Source organism: Nycticebus coucang, chromosome 10, assembly GCF_027406575.1.
Source record: "Nycticebus coucang isolate mNycCou1 chromosome 10, mNycCou1.pri, whole genome shotgun sequence".
Taxonomy (NCBI): Eukaryota; Metazoa; Chordata; class Mammalia; order Primates; family Lorisidae; genus Nycticebus; species Nycticebus coucang.
Window position 1 is genome coordinate 116,468,015 of NC_069789.1, and position 22,121 is coordinate 116,490,135.

Sequence of the window (22,121 nt, forward strand, 5' to 3'; positions counted from 1 at the left end):
TGCCAAGAGGTTTTGCTCCACGGGTGGCGGGGGTGGGAAACCGAGATGAGAACAGTGTGTACTTTTAGTTTGGAATGTATAAAGATGTGCGTGAATGCATTCATGTTTTAATTGATCTGAAGGAAATAAAAAATAATCCTTACATTAGAGAATGGGGACTTAGTGTTTCCTATTTTGCTCCTGCTGTGTCAGTGAGAAATTGGACATCACTCATGGAACAGGCTCCCAGAATGGGCTGGGAGCAGAAGCTGTGTTTCTTTATTTCCTTCCTCTTCATATGGGGTTGGTTGCCCTCAGAGGTAGGGTAAGCCCGCAGTATAAGGATGGAATTTTATAGTGCTGTCTATTGTGATAATGACTGGCCACAAGTGGCTATTTGCATTTAAATTTAATTAAAAATAAAAACCTCTGGTTCATTGGTCATACCAATCACATTTCAAATGATCAGTAGCTGGTGCCTACCATATTGGACTGCCTAAGTCTAGAACTTTCCATCATCACAAAAATGTTCTGTCTATTGGAGATACCTATCTTTCTCCTGGATAGTGCTACTGTAGACACACACACACGTTATTGTCTCCCAGAATAGAATGGAAACTCCGGGGACTTTGATTTGTTCACTGGTATAGCCCCAGTACCTGGTACAAGAAGGCCTTAATAAATATTTATTGAGGACTGGGTGCAGTGATTCATGCCAATAATCCTAGCACTCTGGAGGCTGAGGCTGGAGGACTGCTTGAGGTCCAGAGTTTGAAACCAGCTTAAGCAATAGCGAGACCCAGTCTCTAAAAAAAGACAAAACTGGCTCAGCGCCTATGGCTCAAGTGGCTAAGGCGCCAGCCACATACACTTGAGCTGGTGGGTTCGAATCCAGCCCGGGCCCGCCAAACAACAATGACAGCTGCAACCAAAAAACAGCCGGGTGTTGTGGCGGGCGCCTGTAATCCCAGCTACTTGGGAGGCTGAGGCAGGAGAATCGCTTGAGCCCAGGAGTTGGAGGTTGCTGTGAGCTGTGATGCTACAGCACTCTACATAGGGTGACAGCTTGAGGCTTTGTTTCTAAAAATAAATAAATAAAAATAAAAAAAAAATAAAAAAAGAGAAAACTTAGCCAGGCATTGTGGTGGGTGCCTGTAGTCGCAGCTACTTGGGAGGCTGAGGTAGGAGGATCCCTTGAGCCCAAAAGTTTGAGATTGCTGTGAGCCTGGCTGAGGCAATAGCACTCTATCCCAGGCAAGAGAGTGAGACTGTCTCAAAAAAAAAAGAAAACAAAACAAAACAGTGTACTGAATGAATGAATGCCTTTTAACTTTTCATATTATGAGTTATCTTATCAGGAAGATCATGGTGCATTATTTGTTTTCTTCTTTGTTTCTCTTTCTATATATACACAATAGAACCTCTGTAAGGGGACCACCCAATGAACTATAAATAACTGGTAAACATACATAGATGGTCAACACAAGGAGGTAGGACTTACTACATGTGGTGCTTGTCTGGTCTATGAAAATTAGACCACAAATTAGAGGCCCCACTGCACTCTAGCCTAAGTGGCAGAGCAAGACCCTGTCTCTAAGATCAACTTAAAGAGGTAGTCAACTGGGCGGCGCCTGTGGCTCAGTCGGTAAGGCGCGGGCCCCATATACCGAGGGTGGCGGGTGCAAACCCAGCCCCGGCCAAACTGCAACCAAAAAATAGCCAGGCATTGTGGCGGGCGCCTGTAGTCCCAGCTACTCGGGAGGCTGAGGCAAGAGAATCGCTTAAGCCCAGGAGTTGGAGGTTGCTGTGAGCTGTGTGAGGCCACGGCACTCTACCGAGGGCCATAAAGTGAGACTCTGTCTCTACAAAAAAAAAAAAAAAAAGAGGTAGTCAACTATGGATGTTCTACTATATATATCGCTCCCAAGAAAGAGACTGAAAAATATTCTGGGTGCAGTGGCACATGCCTATAGTTCCAGCTACTTTGGAAGACATAGATGGGAAGATCCCTTAAGCCCAGAAGTTTAAGACCAGCCTGGGTAGTAACATAATGTGACTCCACCATGTCTCTACAGAAAAAAAAAATATTTTTTTAAAGAGAGACAAAAAATACTGACATAGGAAATTCCCCAACATAAATGATCCAGGCAGATCATCCTATAGTGAAGTTCATAGACAACAACCCCACTTTCATGCCTTCATAGGCCCACCACTTCCATTGACTCCTACTTCCAAGTATAAATAGACTACCAAGGATTACTAGACATCAGATAAAAGCTCTAACAAGAAAGATGGACACAAAATGAACAAACCAAGGGAGGAGGGGAGACTTGGAGGAAAGTGAGTACGCAAGAAGCAGAAAATATAACCCTCCTCCCCAAAAAACAATTACCATTAATATCATCAGAGAAATAAGACAAGATACTGCAACTTTTAACCATGAATAAGATACCACAAAATAGGAGACTATGAAATGCATAAACACTATAAAAATACAAAGACTAAAATAACAGTCCTTAGAAATTAAAAATATACTACCAAAAAAGAAAAGTTTAATAAAGAAGTGGAAGAAAAATTAAACTTTCTCAGGAGGCTGGGTGCCCGTAGCTCAATGGTTAGAGTGCTGGCCCTGTGCACTGGGGGTGGTGGGTTCAAACCTGGCCAGGGCCTGCTCTCAAGAAATAGAGCAGAAAGATAGAGAGATGGAAAAAGAGAATAAAATAAGTAAAAATGCCAGGCATGGTGGCTTATGCTGGTGATCCTAGTGCTTTGAGAGGCTGAGGCAGTAGGATCACTTGAGTTCAGGAGTTTGAAGCTAGCTAAGGTAGCATAGTGAGACCTCATCTCTAAAAGTATATATATTTTAAAAATTAGCCTATCTTGGTGGTGCACACCTGTAATCCTAGCCACTCAGGAGGCTGAGATAGGAAGATTACCTGAGCCAAGGAACTGGAGGCTTCAGCAAACTATGGTGGCCCCACTGCACTCTAGCCTAAGTGGCAGAGCAAGACCCTGTCTCCAAAAAAAAAAGTAAATAAATAAATAAATAAATACTCCATGTAGGACTGTGCTCAGCCTTACCTTGTAACACATTTGTAACAACTGAATATGGTGTTCTCAATTTGTACATTAGAATAGTTAGATTATTCTATTAAAGTCGTGAAACGTGAAAAATAAATACTCCAGGAAGTCAGACATCAAATTATTATGAGTTCCAGAAAGAAAGAGAAATGAAGGAGAGAGGGAAACTGTACATGAAAGAATTCAAGAAAATTGAAGAAATATTTTTATTTCTCAGAACAAATGACAAGTGAAAGGCCCAGCAATGAAAATAGATTAAGGCCTGTTGCTGATAAATGTTAGTCCACTGAGGACAAGGAAAAGAAAGAATGGATCACATACAAAGGTATAGGATTTCTTCTGTAGCACTGGACATTAGATAACAATGGAATGATATTTCCCAAATTCTAAAAGAAAGTAATCTCTAATCCAGAATTCTATACCCTGCCAGAGTGTCCATCAAGTATGAGAACAGAATAAAGACTTTTCAGATTTGCTATGTCTCAAAAAATATGCTTCTTAGGTACCTTTTGTCAGGAAGCTTAAAAGAACAAGCAATCTATGCACTAGAGCGGAGAGGGCCAGATGGGCACGACAGCAACTTCTTTAATAAGATGAAATGAATATGGTCTCTAATGCTTCTGAATATATTTAGCAGAGATTCAGATAGTTGACAGAGAATTTGGGTTTGAATTAGTTAAGCACAAAGAAAACTCAGCCACTAAACAACTGAAAAAAAAAGACAATTATTAACTCCAGGAAAAACAAAGAATTGTATAGGAGAGGAAAGTAATCACAGTTTACTACTGTGGCAGCTGTGAGAGCATTTACATAGTCATAACATGTAAACACTGAATATTCATCTAGTGAGAATCACAATGTGGGAGGCTGGATTGATTTAAATAAGAGCATGTCTTCCGCAGTGAGAAGCGGATGGAAAATGCCTTAAACTGAAAAATCAGGAGGTAGCCACACAAACGTGGTAGTTAGAGACAGGCAGCTAAAGAGCAAAAAGACACAATAAATGAGGTAAAAGCAGAGTCTTTTGGTACAGGAGAAATGGAGGGTAGGCAGAAGGGGGATTGCTGTTTCTCATTAAAAATAAAACTCATGGGGGTGGCGTCTGTGGTTCAAAGGAGTAGAGCACCCGCTCCATATGCTGGAGGTGGTGAGTTCAAACCCAGCCCCTGCCAAAAACTGCAAAAAAATAAAAATAAAATAAATAAAAAATAAAACTCATGCAATTGACCGTCTAAAGTAAGTGGGGCTGGGCACAGTGGCTCACACCTGTAATCCTGGCACTCTGGGAGGCTGAGGTGGGAGCATCCCTTGAGCTCAGGAGTCAGAGACCAGCCTGAGCAAGAGCAATATCCTGTCTCTACTAAAAATAGAAAAACTAACTGGGCATTATGGCAGCCGCCTGTAGTCCCAGATTCTTAGGAGGCTGAGGCGGGAGGATTGGTTGAGCTCAGGAGTTTGAGGTTGAGGTAAGCTAGGATGGCATGGCACTGTACCCAGGGGTACAGAGTGAGACTGTCTAAAAATAAATAAATAAATAAATAAATAACCTAAATGGATGGATTACTGATAAAAATAGATTGAAAAATTTGAAAAAAGAGAAAAAGGGATACTAGGGGAAAAGAATTCCTGCAGAAGCAGGAAAATAGAGCAAGACGTGACCATGAAAAACACAGGGGTGTCCTTTGTGAATCTATGAAGCATCTGGGGAAAAGACAAAGGAGTGACTCTAGGTTTCTCCCTGCACATCTAAAGCAACGTATCTTGGCAGTCGAGAGGCTGGGGTCTAGAATCAGACTGCCAGGGTCCTAATCCCAGATCTGCCACCCAGCAGCTGTCAAATCTTGCCACGCTTCAGTTGCTAAGAATATTCACCCAAGATTGTTCCGAAGTGTTGAATTGTGTCCCCTCCCAAGTTCACATATTGAAGCCCTAGCCACCAGGACTTAAGAATGTGACCTCATTTGAAGATAGGGCCTTTCCAGAGGTAATAAAGTTAAAATGAGGTCTTTAGGATAGAGACCTAATCCAATATGATAGTGTACTTATAAAAATGAGAAGTTTAGGCAAAGACATGCACAGAGGGAAACTGCATAGAGGGAAGCTGATATGAAGAGGCACAGGGAAAAGATGGCCACATACAAGCCAAGAAGAGAGGCCTCATTCCCTTACAGCCCTCAGAAAGAGCCAAAAGACTTCTGGTGTCCAGGACTAGAGGACAAAATATAAAGTTGATTAATTTTTGTAAAATAATTGTGAACCTGCACTGGGCACTGTGGCTCATGCCTGTAATCCCAGCACTCTGGGAGGCCGAGGCAGATGGATTGCCTGAGCTCAGGGGTTCATGACCAGCCTGAGCAAGAGTGAGACCTTGTCTCTACTAAAAATAGAAAAAAATAGCCAGGCATTGTGGTGGGTGCTATAGTCCTAGCTACTCAGAAGGCTGAGGCAAGAGGACTGTCTAAACTCAAGAGACTGAGGTTGGGGCGGCACCTGTGGCTCAGTCGATAAGGCGCCAGCCCCATATACCGAGAGTGGCGGGTTCAAACCCAGCCCCGGCCAAACTGCAACCAAAAAAATAGCCGGGTGTTGTGGCGGGCACCTGTAGTCCCAGCTGCTCGGGAGGCTGAGGCAAGAGAATCGCTTAAGCCCAGGAGTTGGAGGTTGCTGTGAGCTGTGTGATGCCATGGCACTCTACCAAGGGCGATAAAGTGACACTCTGTCTCTACAAAAAAATTAAAAAAAAAAAAAAAGAGATTGAGGTTGCTGTAAGCTATGATACCATGGAACTTTACCTAGGGCGATGGAATGACACTGTCTCATGCCTATAATCCTAGCACTTTGGGAGGCCCGAGTCAGGTGGATTGCTTGAGTTCAGGAGTTTGAGACCAGCCTGAGCAAGGGTGAGACTCCATCTCTAAAAATAGCTGGGTGTTGTGGCAGGTGCCTACAAGTTCCAGGTACTAGGGAGACGAGGATCTCTTGAGCCCGAGAGTTTGAGGTTGGTGTGAGATATAATGCCATGGCACTCAACCCCAGGGTGACTGAGTGAGATTCTGTCTCCAAAAAACAAAACAAAACAGGGCGGCGCCTGTGGCTCAGTCGGTAAGGCGCCGGCCCCATATACCGAGGGTGGCGGGTTCAAACCCGGCCCTGGCCAAACTGCAACCAAAAAATAGCCGGGCGTTGTGGCGGGCGCCTGTAGTCCCAGCTACTTGGAGGCTGAGGCAAGAGAATCACTTAAGCCCAGGAGTTGGAGGTTGCTGTGAGCTGTGTGAGGCCACGGCACTCTACCGAGGGCCATAAAGTAAGACTCTGTCTCTACAAAAACAAAACAAAACAATTGTGAGTCTAAATATGTTAGAACAGAACTTGATACATAATTAACACTTTAGTAAAGTTAAAAAGATGTGGGAATGGGGCCGGACTTGGTGGTTCACCCCTGTAATCCCAGCACTCTGGTTGGCCAAAGCAGGTGCATCACCTGAGCTCACAGGTTCAAGATCAACCTGAGCTAGAGGGCGACCCCATCTCTAAAAATAGCTGGGCATTGTAGTGGGTGCCTGTAGTCCTAGCTACTTGGGAGGCTGAAGCAAAAGAACAGCTGGAGCCCAGGAGTCTGAGGTTGCTGTGAGCTATGACACTACAGCACTCTACCAGGGGGTGACAAAGTGAGACTCTGTCTCAAGAAAAAAAAAAAAAAGATGTGGGAATGATACCAAGCCTTGGCATGGATATAGAACAAGTAGAACTCTCTTGTTCTGCTTACCAGAGTATAAATTGGTACAGATACTTTGGAAGATGGCTGGCAGTGTCTGTTACAGCTAAGCGTACCTCCCCCTATGACCTGGCAGTTCCACCCATGGGAATACACCCAAGAAAAATGAATGTGTATGTCCCTTAGACACTTGTACAAAAATGTTCACAGTAGAATATTCATAATGGCCAAACACTGGCAACAACCCAAATGTCTAGTGGTGGAAAGAAAGAATGATGATGTATTCATATAATGGTATAATCAATGGTAATCTTCAATGAACAATCTAGTAACAGCACTAAGCAAAATAAGCCAGACACACAAAAGATAACTGTTTGATTCTGACCAGAGGATGTTTAGAATCAGGCAAAACTAATTTATGGTGATATTCCATGATGACCAGAGGGGCAGAGGGCAGCTTTCTGGGGAACTGGGAAATTGTCCATACTTTAATCTGGGTGTAGTCGCATGAATGTATATGCATGTTTAAAATCACCAGTGACTTGCACACCTTTTGTACCTCACAGCACCTCACTGTACGAAAGTTGTATCTCAATAAAAAAAGATGAAAAAAATCTATAAAAAGACATGGGATGAGGCCTCAAGCTATTTTTACTTTTTAAAGGCTGGGGATGTGGCTGACATTTATGTGGGGAGAAAATACAGGTATCCTTTTTTTCCTCTGAGCTCACAGAGGACATAGATTTGGGTTCATTTTGTGAGATGGGGCTGGTTTCTTGCTAGCCACATTCTCACAGCATGGTATCCAAAACTCAGGGAGCGAGTAGATTCGGAAAGTGGGGTCCCTGTGAATCTCTGAATTCTTGCTCTCTGAGCAAAAGGACTAAACAGAATGGGAGTGTTAGGGATACCTGTAGAAGTAAAAGAAGGTGGTGATTCTGTTTGTAGGCATCCCTGTGTTCTAAGGAAGGCTGCTTGGCACAAGTGACGCGCCCTCCCCCCACCTTTAAGAGAAAGAAGCAGAAGAAGAAGAGGAGGAGGAGGAGAAGGAGTTGGAGAAGGATTTGGAATTCCCAGAGGCCTTCCTGGAGGGAAGGGCTGGGGAGGAAAAAGGAAGATGGGGGAAGGGAGAGTGATGCGTCAGCTAGCTGGCTGGGGAGAATACTGGGGAAAGGGGGTGAGGAAGGAAGTGAAAAAGCATAGGCAGGTGGCCCCAGCCCTTTTATGTTTTCTGTTCCTTATGTTCCCTATGAAATTTTTTTGCGTTTGGGTGATACAGACCTGGGCTCTCTGATCCCGCAGCTACACGTCACTGGCACAGTGGAGCACTTGAAATGTGGCAGTTGTGAACTGAGATGTGCTATGCGTGTAAAATGCACACCAGATTTCAAAGACTTCGTGTGAGGAAAAATGACTGAAAGGTCTCAACTGTGTTTATACTGATTACATGTTAAAATAATATTTTGGACATATTGGGTTGAGTAAAATATGTTACTAAAATTAATTTCACCTGCTTTTCTCTTCTTCTCATGTTGCATTCTATTGGACATCACTTTACTTACACACACAAACACACACATACACACACACTTTCAACACCCCTCTGTGTACTCCAGTGGGGTTTTGTGGGGATGAAGGGAGGGTGGGGTTCTGATTCCAATTACTAGGCTCTGGAGCTGGAAAGACACACCGTCAGGCCCTCTGGGAGGCCGAGGCAGGTGGATTTCCTGAGCTCACGAGTTTGAGAGCAGCCTAAGCCAGAGCGAGACCCCATCTCTAAAAAAAAAATAGCCGGCTGCCGGCTGTTGTGGTGAGCACCTGTAGTCCCAGCTACTTGGGAGGCTGAGGCAAGAGAATCGCTTGAGCCTAAGAGTTTGAGGTTGCTGTGAACGGTGACACCATGGCACTCTACCAAGAGCAACAAAGTTAAGACTCTGTCTAAAAAAAAAAAAAAAAAAAAAAACCTACCTGGTCTAGTGAGATGGTTCAAAAAGTGAATCAAATCCTGCTAAGAGGAGCTAGAAGCCAGGGTGACCACAAGAAGCCCAAGAATTCACAGAATTCTCAGGAAAGGAGATTGGAGCCAGTGTCATCCAGATACTAAGGGACAGGGATGACATCTGGAGGAGGAGAGAAGCAAAGGAAGGGCTGAAGAAGGGGAAGAAGTACAAGAAGAGAAGGAGAAGGAAGAGTAGAAGATGGAGGGGAAGGAAAATTATAGGAAAGATAAAAAGACAGAGTTTTAGATCTACATTATCCATTTTGATAGGCACAAGTGAGATGCAGTTATTCAGCACTTGGGTTCCCCTCACCTCCAAAAAAAGTATCAATAATGAAGTAAAACACCTTACTTATATATTGATTACATGTTGAAATAACACTTTGGAAATATTCGAGTACATAAGAAGGTTCTGAAAATTAATAGCACCTGTTTATTTCAGCTTGGGTGCTAGAATATTGGAAATGACAATGCAGTTCCCAGATCTGCTCTAGAAATAAGGGAGGAAGGGAAAGCCTGAAATCATTGACATCAAGGAAGTGGTAGATGGAGTGATCTCAACCTTTAAAATAAGCAGTGCCATGCAGACAAATGGTTAAATAAGAGGAGAAAGAGAATTTAGGATGGGGAAGCCCTGGAAGGTGGGCTGAGATGTTCACCTGTCTTCAGAACTGAACACAAGGGCAGGAAGCTGGTGGAAGAAGTAGCCCCAGCCCAGGGAACCATATGACCGGGTTCCACTCTGATCCAGCAGCCCTGGCATGGACACCTGACCTCAGCCAGACCAACAGGATTCTCACTCTGTAGGGATGGAAAGTTGAACCTGTCTCCCATAGCCACGTGATGGACAGAGGTGCTGTTGACCCCATTTTATGGAGTTGGAGATGAAGGCTTATCAGCTGGACCGATTTCCCTAGGGCTCACAGAAAGTAAGAGCTGTAGCTACCCTTTGAACCCAGGATCATATGCTTCTAAAACCCCAGGACATTGTTAGGAACTCCCAAACAATGAGGGCACTAGAACCTCTGCATTCCATGAGAAGATGTAGAAAAACATTCTCCAGAGAAAAAAGCAGCAGATGGGGCTCCAGCAGAAGCAAACAGCTGGAAAAGAAGCTGGCCAGAAAGAAACTCCCTATGATAAGATTATTAATTAAGTTCAGAGATACTTTAAGGGAGATGGTATTCATAATGTGCATTTTCCACCTCCCTCTGCTGGAATGGAAGCTTCAAGAAAACTGGGACTTAGGTATCCGGAATGGAGCCTAACACACCAAAGGTACTAGATAAATACAGGAGAACCTCCATAGCTGACCACCTCCCTACATTGACCACCTCCTTAAATTGACCTAATTTTCATAGGCCAGACATGCACCACGTGTACAGTACAGTAGGCCTAGCCTTATGTTGACCACCTCTGTGTTGACCAGTTTGATATAGTCCCTTGGGTGGTCAAGTTACATACGTTCTACTGTACTTGGAAGAATGAATGGATAGATGTACAATGCAAAAAAAAAAAAAAACAGCTGTTCAGTTGGGTGCCTGTAATCCTAGCATTCTGGGAGGCCAAGGCAGGAGGATCCCTTGAGCTCAGGAGTTCAAGACCACACTGAGTGAGAATGAGATCGTGTCTCTACTAAAAATAGAAAAACTAGCCAGGTGTAGTGGTGGGTGCCTGTAGTCCCAGCTATTTGGGAGGCTGAGGCAGGAGGATGACTTGAAAGCCTAGTAGAGAGCTATGTTTCAGTGTTGCAGTGAGCTATGATAATGTCACTGCACTCTACTCAGGGCAACAGAGTGAGAGTCTGTCTCAAAAACAAAATAGTAACCAGGCATTGTGGCAGATGCCTGTAGTCACAGCTACTTGGGAGGCTGAGGCAAGAGAATTGCTTAAGCCCAGGAATCCGAGGTTGCTGTGAGCTGGGATACCATGGCAGTCTACCCAGGGCAACATAGTGAGACTGTGTCTCAAACAAAACAAAACAAAAAATTTAACTTATTTATTTTATTTATTTGTTTATTTTTTGAGGCAGAGTCTTACTTTGTTGTTGTTGGTAGAGTGCCATGGCGTTATGGGTCACAGCATCCTCAAACTCCTGGGCTTGAGGGATCCTCTTGCTTCAGCCTCCCAAGTAGCTGAGACTACAGGCACCTGCCACCATGCCTGGCTATTTTTAGAGATGGGGTCTCACTCTTGCTCAGGCTGGTCTCCAACTCCTGAGCTCAGGTGATCCACCTGCCTTGGCCTCCTAAATGCTAGTATTACAAGCATGAGCCACTGCACTCGACCTAAAAAAAAAATTTAAATGAACAAAATAAAATATTTTTGTAGAGGCTAGGTCTTGCTATGTTGCCCAGGCTAGTCTCGAACTCCTGGCCTCAAGCAGTCCTTGTGCCTGGGTCTCCCAGTGTGCTGGGATTAAGGGTGTAAGCCACCATGCCAGACTTTTTTTTCCATGTTCATGATTTATTGTACAAATTGAGTATCACATGATGAGGTGACATTAGCTTCTCCAGGCATGGAAACTTAATAGATAGATGAAGTACAGTTTAGAATCCATTTATGTTGCTTTCACAGCTGGAGTTTTTTTAGATCTTAACTTGAAGTATAAAATTATCAAAGCAATGCTTCCATATGTGGCCAGTATATAGTTCATTCTACCTGTGAGAGTATAAGAGTTGAAATATTTTTTAACACCAGTAAACTGAAATTGGGCATCAGTTTCTGAACCTGCCATGATTCCAATCTCACCAAAGCCACTAATTCCACAGCCACTGCCCTTCAACGTTCGCAGCCACCTTATGCCAGACTCTTAAAAGTAACTTAAAGTGATCAGACCAGCCCTGGACTTCTTATTTTGAGGAAGAAAGAAACCTCTGTCTATTTAGGCACTCCTAACTTATCCAGGAAACTGACCTATTTTGTTGACTATTGTTATCCAGTGCAGGAACTGTACCTGACACAAAGTTGGTGCTTTTAAAAATTTTCTAAATAAATGAATGACTTTCACATTTCCACAAAGCCTAGCTTTACTTTCTGCAACTGGTTCTGAGAGACACCCCTGTATCCTTCCACTGACTCATCTATTTCCCGTTCCCAGACTGAATGGGTTCCTTTCTTTGCAGACCAGCAATTCTAATCAAGACAGAGGGGTAACAAGGACCTGGTTAGGACTGGCTATTGAAGGGGTGAGCAGAGAGTGGGCTTTGGGGCAGGTGATCTAGATCCACACTGGTCCCATTTACATCCCCCTCCTCCATCCGTTCTTCACATGGCAGCCCAGCAGGCATTTAAAAACAGAATCAGAGTTGTGGCACAGTGGCTCAATCTGTAATCCTAGCACTCTAGGAGGCTGAAAGTGGATGGAATGCTTGAGCTCAGGAGTTTCAGACCAGCCTGAGGAAGAATGAGACCACGTTTCTACTAAAACTAGAAAAAATAGCTAGGTGTTATGGCAGGTGCCTATAGTCCCCGCTACTTGAGAGGCTGAGGCAGGAGGATTGCTTGAACCCACGAGTTTGAAGTTGCTGTGAGCTATGATGATGCCACAGCACTCTAGCCTAAGCAACAGAGTGAGATCTCTTCTCAATAAAAAGGCCCACTCTGAATACCTTGGTGAAAATATCCCAGCGTAGCCACACTACAGCTCACTATCACTTTCTGAAATGGTCTTGCTGATTTTTCTGTTTTCAGGTTTATTCACTTCCCGCCTCTAGACCCTACCCCCCTGAGGTTAGGAGTTGTCATCTATTTGTTTACTCCCTGGGAGAGTGCAGAGGATAAGAAAATAAATGCATGGGCTCGGCGCCCATATCTCAGTGGTTAGGGTGCCATCCACATACACTGGGCCTGGCAGGTTTGAACCTGGCCCGGGGCCTGCTAAACAACCAAAAATAGCTGGCGTTGTGGTGGGTGCCTATAGGCCCAGCTACATGGGAGGCTGAGACAAGAGAATCGCTTAAGCCCAAGAGTTCAAGGTGGCTGTGAGCTATGATGCCACGACTCTGTCTCAAAAAAAAAGAGAGAGAAAAGAAAAGAAATGCACGGTTAAGGACTAAAATAATGCATGGTTAAGAACTAAATAAATGAAAGTATTCCTGTGTTTAACTTTGTTGTAATCTTGGGCTGCGTTTTGGGGGCCTGAATTAAAATTTATCCCTATGATTTGGGAAACTGATGTTAAAAAAATAATAAAAGGCTGGGTGAGGTGGGCAGGTGGATTGCCTGAGCTCACAGAGAGACCAGCCTGAGCCAGAGCCAGACCTCATCTTTAAAAATAGCCGGGTGTTGTGGCGGGTGCCTATAAGTCCCAGCTACTTGGGAGGCTGAGGCAAGAGAATCGCTCCAGCCCAAGAGTTTGAGGTTGCTGTGAGCTATGACACCATGGCATGCTACCAGAGAAGAAAAAGTGAGACTCTGTCTCCAAAAAAATAAAGATAAAAATAAATAAATAAATACATGAATAAAAAACAACATAATCCTAGTATTTATTCCAATGAGTGCAAGTCTAACAATAATGAGAATGAAAGTAATAATGTTAGCAAACACCGACAGTGTGCCAGGCACTGTTCTAAGTGTTATGCCTGGATTAACTAGTTGATTTCTTATGATGACCTTATGATCATCATAATGGGGAGACTGATTATCCACATTTTCAGATGAGGAATAGAGGTTCAAAGTCGTTGAGTAACTTGCTCAAGGTCACAAAGCAGAGAAAGGGCAGAGGCAGGATTTGAGCCCTGGCAGTTTGGACCCAGAATCTATGACTATTGCATCCTTGAAAACATCACAGGAACCCTACTCCTAGACTGGGGAGTCCATTCCCACCCTCAGTGACCTCTGCCCTCCAAGCTGACCCACCCTGGGCTGACCTCTGGGGCTGATAAATGAACCCTGACTCCCCCCATCGTTGGGCATCCTCAGGACCCCCAGCAGCCCCGGGCCCCAGCCCCCGAGTCTGCGCTGACCCTGCCTTGAGCTGAGTGAGCGCTTCCTCTACGCGGGGCTGGTTGTAGCGCACCATGTAGCTGTGCATGTCGGGATAGTTGCTGCGAATGTTTTTCTCCGTGGACCCATTGGGCACAGTTCCAAACTTCAGGGGCGGGTACTGCTCCTGGGGCCGCTGGAACTGGGGCAGAATGGGGAGTTATTAGGGCGCCTTCCCCAGGGACATGCCCGACCCAAATGCTCCATTCTGAGGGACACTCGCCATCTGCCAGACACCAGCAGCGTTTTGTACCACAGTACTACACCCACCCTGAACACACAGCTGCAGACAGGTAATCTGAAAGGTCATGGGAAAGAGGCTGCTGATGTGCTGTGCATTAAGCCTTAACTTAATGGATCTTGTGAGGTCCGTGGGACAGGGGCTGGCATAGCAGGGGCTGGGGGCAGTTGCTATTTGCCAATCCATTCAGAAATACTTCACTATTTAAACCTTAGATGTAGCGGATGGGTGTGTGCTGCCTCAGTATCAGATGTCTGTGTGCATGTGACTAAAACCAAAGTTTCTTTTCTTTTCTTTTTTTGCAGTTTTTGGCCAGGGCTGGACTTGAACCTGCCACCTCTGGCATATGAGGCCAGTGCCCTACTCCTTTGAGCCACAGGCACCACCCAAAACCAAAGTTTCTTAAGATGAAACAAATGTATTTTCTATTCTATTCCATTCCACTCCATTAAAAAAATATGCTTTTTACCCATAAATTGACGTCTCAACCCTTAGAATAGGTCATGACACCTGGAGAGTTAACCACTTTAGTCTCAAACTGAACAAACACTGTGACTGCAGTGAGGCGAGTATAGGTGTGGAGACAGTGGGTGTTTAGAGCAATACTATGGCATCATTTTATGCCTGTTGAATCCAATACATAAACATTTGGGTTTGGCTTTTGCATACCTTGATTTTAAATCTTGCTTTTCTAGTTAGTCATTTCTGTTGTCTTTTACAAAAGCATTGGCTTCCAATGAATTAGACTTTTCAAAAATTCGTCCTCGATTACAGATTGAGTGAGAGAAGCACTAGTCTAGAATATTCCATTTGGCAGGACTGCCCCTAGAACATTGAGGGGCACCATCTTCCCCTAGGAATCTTAAAACAGTCCATTGAGAAACATGCCTTTCTCCTTCCTTCTAGAACATTCCATTTTGGCATTCTGGACTTCTTAGGGAGAGACCCCCGCCCCCAGAAATCCCCTTCGACCTGCCGGTGCCAATCTCAGTGACTTCCAATCTAGCCACCCCCTACCTCCCACACACACCTTGCGGTCACTGAGTCCAGACACGGTGTCCACGTACTCCTCCTGGATCATGAAGGCGGCCAGGTTGGCTGTGTAGCTAGCGAGGAAGATGACAGCGAAGAAGGCCCACACCAGCACCATGATTTTGCTGGTAGTTCCCCGGGGATTCTCCACAGGTACCGAGTTATTGAACACCAGGGCCCAGAGCAGCCAGATGGATTTCCCGATGGTGAAGGTTGAGCCGCCAGGGCCTGCAAGGTGCCAGGATGGGCACATGGACCCCAAATAGCTTCTACCCAAGGTGGGAGCAGGGAGAACTAGAATTCCCAGTGGCCCCCACGGCCTCTACCCCCTCAAGAAGTTATAGCTCCACCGGGGGCTGCTGGGAAATGTAGTTCTATCTGTGGCCCTGGAGCTGGTTGGTAGGGTGTTAGGTGGAAGGGAACTCACGCTTGCCCGTGGCCAAGCTGCGGTTGTAGCCGACGGGACTGAGGTACTCGAAGATGAAAACGGTGACGGCGACTACGGTGAGGCACATGACGAACATCATCACCCACACGGCGGGGCTGTAGGGCTCTGCGGACAAGGTGGGGGTGTGGTCATGGCTCAGCCAAGCAAAGGATGGCGGGGACCATAGATGTGTGAATAAAGTGCAGCTTGGATCTGGCCCCATCCTGTCATGTCCCTTTTCCTATTTCCACCTCTGAGACAGCATTATTTGCCCATCTAGAACCCTGAGAGGCAGTGTCTCTCAAAGACTGCCACCACAACCATTACTGTGGTTTCCACCACCAAATATAAACTGTCTTCTAAATGTTTCCTGAGCTCCAAACCTGAGGCTGCATTCCCACCCACCCTGCACCCAGGCCATTCCCCCCAGGCCATTGATTACCTCCTGGACTGAGCCCAGACCAGCCCCCAGCAAACCCCCCCCCCCATCTTGGGAGCCCCACCATCCTGGATTACAGGTCCAACCCCCCTTTGCCATTCTCACTCCCTCCTTCTCCACTCCGCAGTCTGTCAGCCCCAGCCCTGTGCTCCTGCTCAAATGCTACTTGGACCTGTCCTATCTATTCTTTTTTTTTTTTTTTATTGTTGGGTGTCCTATCTATTCTTATGGCCAGCTGGGCTCAGGTCCTGTATTCTCCCATCCCCAATCCCCTCCCTGCCAGCAGCCCCCAACACAGCCCAGAGATGATCTTGCCTTGCGCCTGCTTAAATTCCTTCCAGGGCTCCCCAGAACCCCTGGGACAAAGTCCATGCTACTGACCTTGTCCCACTCTCCTCTCTGTCCTGATCACTCTCTCAAGTATCCACGCTTTAGCCACCCAGAACTCACAGCTGACCCCTCTCTGCCTTGTCTCATCAGCTCTCCTGCCAGAGATGCCACCCTGCCCTATCCGTCAGACAACCCCTCATTCATGTGTCCCCTCCTCACATTCTATAACTGTGTCAGCCCTGGGACCTCACTGACAATAAAAAAAAAAAAATCATCATTTCCTTGAGATTCCTATCAGGTGATTCAACCTCCCAGGGCCAAGTATGAGCTGCTAGGATTGCATCTGTCACAGCAAGGTCAGCACCCTTGGCAGTCACTGCAGCATGTGGGGTCATGCCTGTCATCTCTGCTGGGTAACTTGGCAGGGCATATATAAAACCTTGTCACTACCCTGCTGTGTGCTGCCTGAGGGCAGTGGCCCCATGTGGTGTTTCTCAGTGGGCCCTGCAAAGACCTCAGTGCAAAGAGGAGGCCACAGGAGGCATTGTGCAGGGAAATATGTACAGAACACAGAGCAAAAGGAAGGGATGTTTCTGCTTCTAGCCCCTCGAGTCTCCCAGAAGCTTTGCTCATGCTTCAAAGAGCAAGCAGGAATTGATATGAACTGTTGCCCTTGGCCTGATATATGCTCCTCCTTCTGTCTTCACCAGGTCAGGAAATGGGACCTCTACCCAACTCACCTTGAAGACTGTAGCCGATCATCTCATGGCAGCTTCCTACCCATACCCCGATTCTGCCTACTTGTCTCACCCCCATTGCCACCTTCCTGTTGCACACCTGATCCTGTCTTCAGCATGGACCCCTACAGCAGCCTCCTCACCAGCCTGATCCTTCCACAGAGCCACCATAAACTTGCTCCTATGTCCCCACACCTCCTTCCATAGTAAAAGCCTCACATTGCAACAGGAGTAAAACCCAAACTTCCTACCATTGTATCAAAGGTACTGCAAGATCTGCCTTGTTCCCTCTCAGCCCTCCTTCCCTCACTAACCTCCCAATCACACAGATCTCCAGTTTCTTCACAAACACTCCACGAATTCCTGCTTTAGCCCTGCCCTGACAGATGCTTCTCCAGCCAGATCTATGCAGGACTGGGTCCCCTTCACACAGAGGTCTCTCCTGCTGACCCACACCTACAACAGCTTTATTCCTTCCCACCTCTTCACCCTGGCTTAGTTTCTCAGGGCATTTATTTATTTTTGAGACAGAGTTTCACTTTGTCACCCTTGGGAGAGTGCTGTGCTGTCATAGCTCACAGCAACCTCAAACTCTTGGGCTCAAGCAATTCTCTTGCCTCAGGCTCCCAAGTAGCTGGGACTACAAGTGCCCACCACAATGCCTAGCTCTTTCTTTCTTTCTTTCTTTCTCTCTTTCTCTCTCTCTTTTTCTTTCTTTTTTTTTCTCTTTTTTTTTCTTTTTTTTTTTTTCCTTTTTTTTTCTTCTTTCTTCTTTCTTTTTTTTTAGAGACGGAATCTCACTCTTGCTCCAGCTGGTCTTGAACTCCTGAGCTCAAGCAATCTGCCCACTTTGGCCTCCCAGAGTGCTGGGATTACAGGCCTGAGCCACCATGGCCAGCCTTTAACTATCTGAAGTGATTTTGTCTACACATCCCTTTTACAGGTTTATTTTCTGTCCCCTCCACAAGGCTAAAAGCACCTACATGGCAGGAATTTGTGTCTGCCTCATTCACCACTGTGTTCTCAGTGTGGAGCCCAGTGCCTGGCACCTAGTAGGTGCTCAGTAAACACCAGGGTATGACTTGCATGCTTAACAATGCGCCTGTGCCATGCTCTTCTATTCTCTTCATCTTATGCCTAGGAAAGACACTTGGGTTTCGTGGGGCCTGAAGCTTACACAATCCTGAGGACTCTCTTAAAGAGAAAAGAATAGAGCTGGGTGCAGTGGCTCATGCCTGTAATCCTAGCACTTGGGAGGCCGAGTCAGGTGGATTGCCTGAGCTCACAGGTCTGAGACCAACCTGAACCAGAGTGAGACCTCCATCTCTAAAAATAGCTATGTGTTACGGCAGGGCCCTGTACATGTTTCAAAGAGCATGGGAGGCTGAGGCAAGAGAATAACTTAAGCCCAGGAGTTTGAGGTTGCTGTGAGCTGTGATGCCACAGCACTCTACCAAGAGAGACAAAGTGAGACTTTGTCTCGAAAAAATAAATAAATAAAAGAATAGGACATTATGAATACAAAAGCAGGAGCAAGGCCTTTTAAGGAATGGGGCAAGAGAAAGCTCTTGAGCTCAAACTTCTTTAGCTTCATGGTAAAATTCCTTCTGGTAGGGGACAGTATTTCTTCCATCTTGCAAGTAAGGAATCTGAGGCTCAGAAGTTATGTCACTTTTGACCAGAGTAAAACAGCTAGTAGACACAATACCCGGCTTTGAATCCAGGTGTTCTGACCCCAGGGTCTGCAGGGGACAACTTCTCCAGCTTTCCCTAGGTCTGGCTCCCTGTCCCAGGACTCCAGCTCACCGAGGAAGGCGGAGGGGGACACAGTGCCATTGCTGCGTGCTACCATAACGCTGATGCCCGTCTCCACAAAGGGGACAGAGAAATCCACGATCTCGGACCTCTCCTCGTTGATAGTGAGAGAGCCAATGGCCATGTCTGCACGCTGGTAGAACACCTGGGGTGGGGACAAGGAGTGGGTGAGGGAACCTGGATCAGGCAGGCAAAGACCTGATGGCTAGAGGAAACCAAGGACACAGTGAAAGAGAGGGCTGTCTATGGGCATGCCACCTGGGACATGCCTGATTTTGTCTGACTGCAGAAGCTGAGCAGGGTTGGACCTGGTTAGTATTTGGATGGGAAAGGGCTAAAGGACACAGGAAGGTGGATGAGGAGCGAAACTCAGAGTGAGGCAGGGAAAGGTGGAGGGGAGAGATGGGAGCAGATTGGGAAAAGGTAACCCTTCCCCTGGCCCCACCCTGCAGTTCTTATCAGTTCTCCTGAGGGGGAGGCTCGACCCTCCTGCCACCACCCCACCCCCGCCCCCATCACCTGGAACCGCCTCCTCTTCCCCAAAGTCCCTCCTCCCCATGACCCCGCCCCCTTTCCCAAAGCGTGTCTTTTGTGGCCCCTCCCCTTCTGAGTTAGTGCTCCCTCCTTATGGCCTTGCCCTCAGCCCCAACGTGCCACCTTCTTGGCGACGCACCCCAATATCCCATCCTAAGATCTGCCCCCTCGTCCTGCCTCACCTCCCCAATCATGCCGTTCCAGACGCCATCGATCTTCTTCCCGTGCTTGCCGTTGGTGACCAGGTAGAGATCGTAGCTGAAGCCGATAGTGTGCGCCAGCCGCTTCAGAATGTCGATGCAGAAGCCCTTGCAGCACCGCTTCTCCGGGCGAGGGGCGTCCGGGGGTGGGCTGCGGGAACGACCAGGCTTGGGGAGTTTGGAGAATGCCCCCCCTTAGACTCTCCCATGATTCAAGGGTGTGGAAGAAGGGACAGGTAGCAGCTAAAACAGGGGTTAGCATTTTCTGGGGAAACCGAGGCTCAAAGGAGCTATGCGATTTGACTTAGATCACGAAGCTGGAGGGCTTCGTGGACCCTGGGTCCCAAGGGAGGAGAAGGATGAGCGAAGAGACTACTGGGCTTCAAGGGAGGAGGTTTTTGAACTTCTGGATCTTGGGCTGTCACCTGTGGGTCCGGTTCAGCTGGCTCCGGCAGGGGACCGAGTCTCGGATGCAAGTGCCGCTGATGGGGTCTGCCGGCTCCACAATGACAAAGGGCCTCTCCTCGAGTGTGGCCACTGTGAGGTGCTGCGTATCATCCACTGGCTGTAGGAAGCGACCATAGCGGGACCATAGAGGGTACTTGAGGCGGAGAGTCTGCTGCTCCCAGCTGCCCACCTTGGCCAAAGAGAAGGAGAGTCAGGCTTCCTTGGGGGAAGTCTCCATGTGTGTGTCCTGGCCTTCATGTTCCTGGTTCCTCAGACCTAGGAGTATAGGCACCATCTCCCCCAGGACCAGGAGCCCCTCCCTTCTTCAGACCTGTCTCTCCAGGAACCAGAAGCCCAGGCTCCCAGTCCCCTCCTCCCTCAGAATCCAGGACGGCAGCTCTGGCCTCTGCCAGGTCCCAGGAGTCCAGTTCCTCTCCCATGGCTGAAGTCTGGGCTGCCACTCACCACCTCCCATGTTCTGTCTCTGGTAAGGGAGATGACCACCAGGGAGGGGTTCACCAGGAAGCCATCCTCATTGAAGGAGTAATCCCGGTTATCCCAGGTAATGTTCATGAAGTACCTGCCCAGGAGAAAGGGAGTGGACATGTAGGGACGTGTCATCTGGACCTTAGCGACTGAAGGCATAGAAAGTCCCCTTTCTATGACCAGTGCCAGCACCTAGCTGGAATCTCTTCTTCACATTCAAGATCTCAAACACACAAATATGCATTTTCTCCTAATCAGTACCCTTCTCTTGGCCAGCCAGTGTCCCCAGGATAAGGTCCCAGACTCTCAGCTAGATATTGAAGCCCTGGAGTCTCTTTGTGTTCTGCCCCATCTGCCTCTGAAGACCCATCTCTGATCACTTCCCACCCTCAAATTCTTCTCCAAAACCTTTCTGTTTGGAGACAAAGTCTCACTCCATCGCCTTGGGTAAAGTACTGTGGCATCAGCCTAGCTCACAGCAACCTCAGACTTTTGGGCTCAAGTTATTCTCTTGGGGCCGGGCACAGGGGCTCACACCTATAATCCTAGCACTCTGGGAGGCCAAGGTGGGTGGATTGCCTGAGCTTACTGGCCTGAGCAGGAGTGAGACCCCATTTCTAAAAAATAGCTGGGTGTGTGGTGGGCACCTGTAGTTCCAGCTACTTGGGAGGCTGAGGCAAAAGAATCACTTGAGCCCAAGAATTTGAGGTTGCTGTGAGCTATGACGCCATAGTACTCTGAGGGTGACAAAGTGAGACTCTGTCTCAAACAAACAACAACAAAAAAACCTAGCCAGGCATTGTGGTAGATGCCTAGAACGCCAGTTACTCTGGAGGCTGAGGCAGGAGGATTGCTTGGGCCCAAGGGTTTGAGGTTGCTGTGAGCTATGATGCCAAGGTACTCTACGGAGGGTGACAAAGTGAGACTCTGTCTCAAAGAAAAAAAAAGTTATCCACTTGCCTCAGCCTCTTGAGTAGTTTAGACTACAGGTGCCTAACACAATGTCCGGCTAGTTTTTCTATTTTTAGTAGAGACAGAGTCTCTTTCTTTTTTTTTTTTTTTCAGAGTCTCTTTCTTGCTTAGGCCAGTCTTGAACTCCTGAGCTCAGGCAATCAGCCTGCCTCTTCCTCCCAGAATGCTAGGATTACAGGCGTGAGCCAATCCGGCCCCAAAACCCTTTCTTTGCTTCATCTACACTGAATGCAAGGTGTCTCTCAAACATGTCAAGTGAGTTCCTGTCTCTAGGCTTTTGCAGGTGCTAATTTTGTTTGCCTGGAAAACCCTTATATCACCCTTTCTTCTCCTGACCAACTCAGGTGTCTCAGAGACTTGGCTCAAATGTCCCTTCTTCTGGGAAGAAGCACCAGGGGTCTCTGGACTCCCAAATATCTTCTCTTTGCAGCACAATCCGTACTCTGACTGCCTCTCACATAGTTTGCCCAGTCACTCTCAGCTGCCTTCCTCACCCTCCACTCCTGCCATCCAGGCCGTCAGTCCTTAAGCCCCATCCTTCCTATCCTGGGACTCTCTCTACCCCATCTTCTCCCACCCTCCCACACTCCTGTACCTCATGCTAGCCTCTGATCTGTCTTCTCCTGTCTGTATCCTAACAGGCTATAAAGGGGTTTTTCTCCACCCAAAACTGACTCCACCCCTCCCCTGCTCAGAGCCCA

General features: G+C 47.0%; 2 protein-coding genes across 5 annotated transcripts in view; both read right to left on the reverse strand.

Annotated features, from left to right (window-relative positions):
• Positions 1-22,121, reverse strand: part of GRIN2D (glutamate ionotropic receptor NMDA type subunit 2D) — a 45,873-nt gene that overhangs the window by 8,186 nt on the left and 15,566 nt on the right. For all 4 annotated transcript variants that reach the window (XM_053607387.1, XM_053607388.1, XM_053607389.1 and 1 more), the window contains 7 exons: positions 20,428-20,542; positions 19,941-20,152; positions 19,498-19,666; positions 18,773-18,926; positions 15,461-15,586; positions 15,032-15,261; positions 13,742-13,902 (listed from right to left, as the gene is read on the reverse strand). In XM_053607387.1, coding sequence (XP_053463362.1) covers positions 13,742-13,902; positions 15,032-15,261; positions 15,461-15,586; positions 18,773-18,926; positions 19,498-19,666; positions 19,941-20,152; positions 20,428-20,542 — 1,167 coding nt within the window. The remainder of the gene's footprint in view (positions 1-13,741; positions 13,903-15,031; positions 15,262-15,460; positions 15,587-18,772; positions 18,927-19,497; positions 19,667-19,940; positions 20,153-20,427; positions 20,543-22,121) is intronic.
• On the reverse strand, positions 11,220-11,568 carry LOC128597208 (ATP synthase membrane subunit K, mitochondrial-like). Its single transcript, XM_053607392.1, has one exon. The coding sequence runs from the start codon at positions 11,509-11,511 to the stop codon at positions 11,335-11,337; it is 177 nt and encodes a 58-aa protein (XP_053463367.1). The 5' UTR covers positions 11,512-11,568; the 3' UTR covers positions 11,220-11,334.

Excerpts from the sequence above, each read along its gene's own strand:
- LOC128597208 (XM_053607392.1), bottom strand. The coding sequence starts at position 11,511 with ATGGCAGGTTCAGAAACTGATGCCCAATTTCAGTTTACTGGTGTTAAA.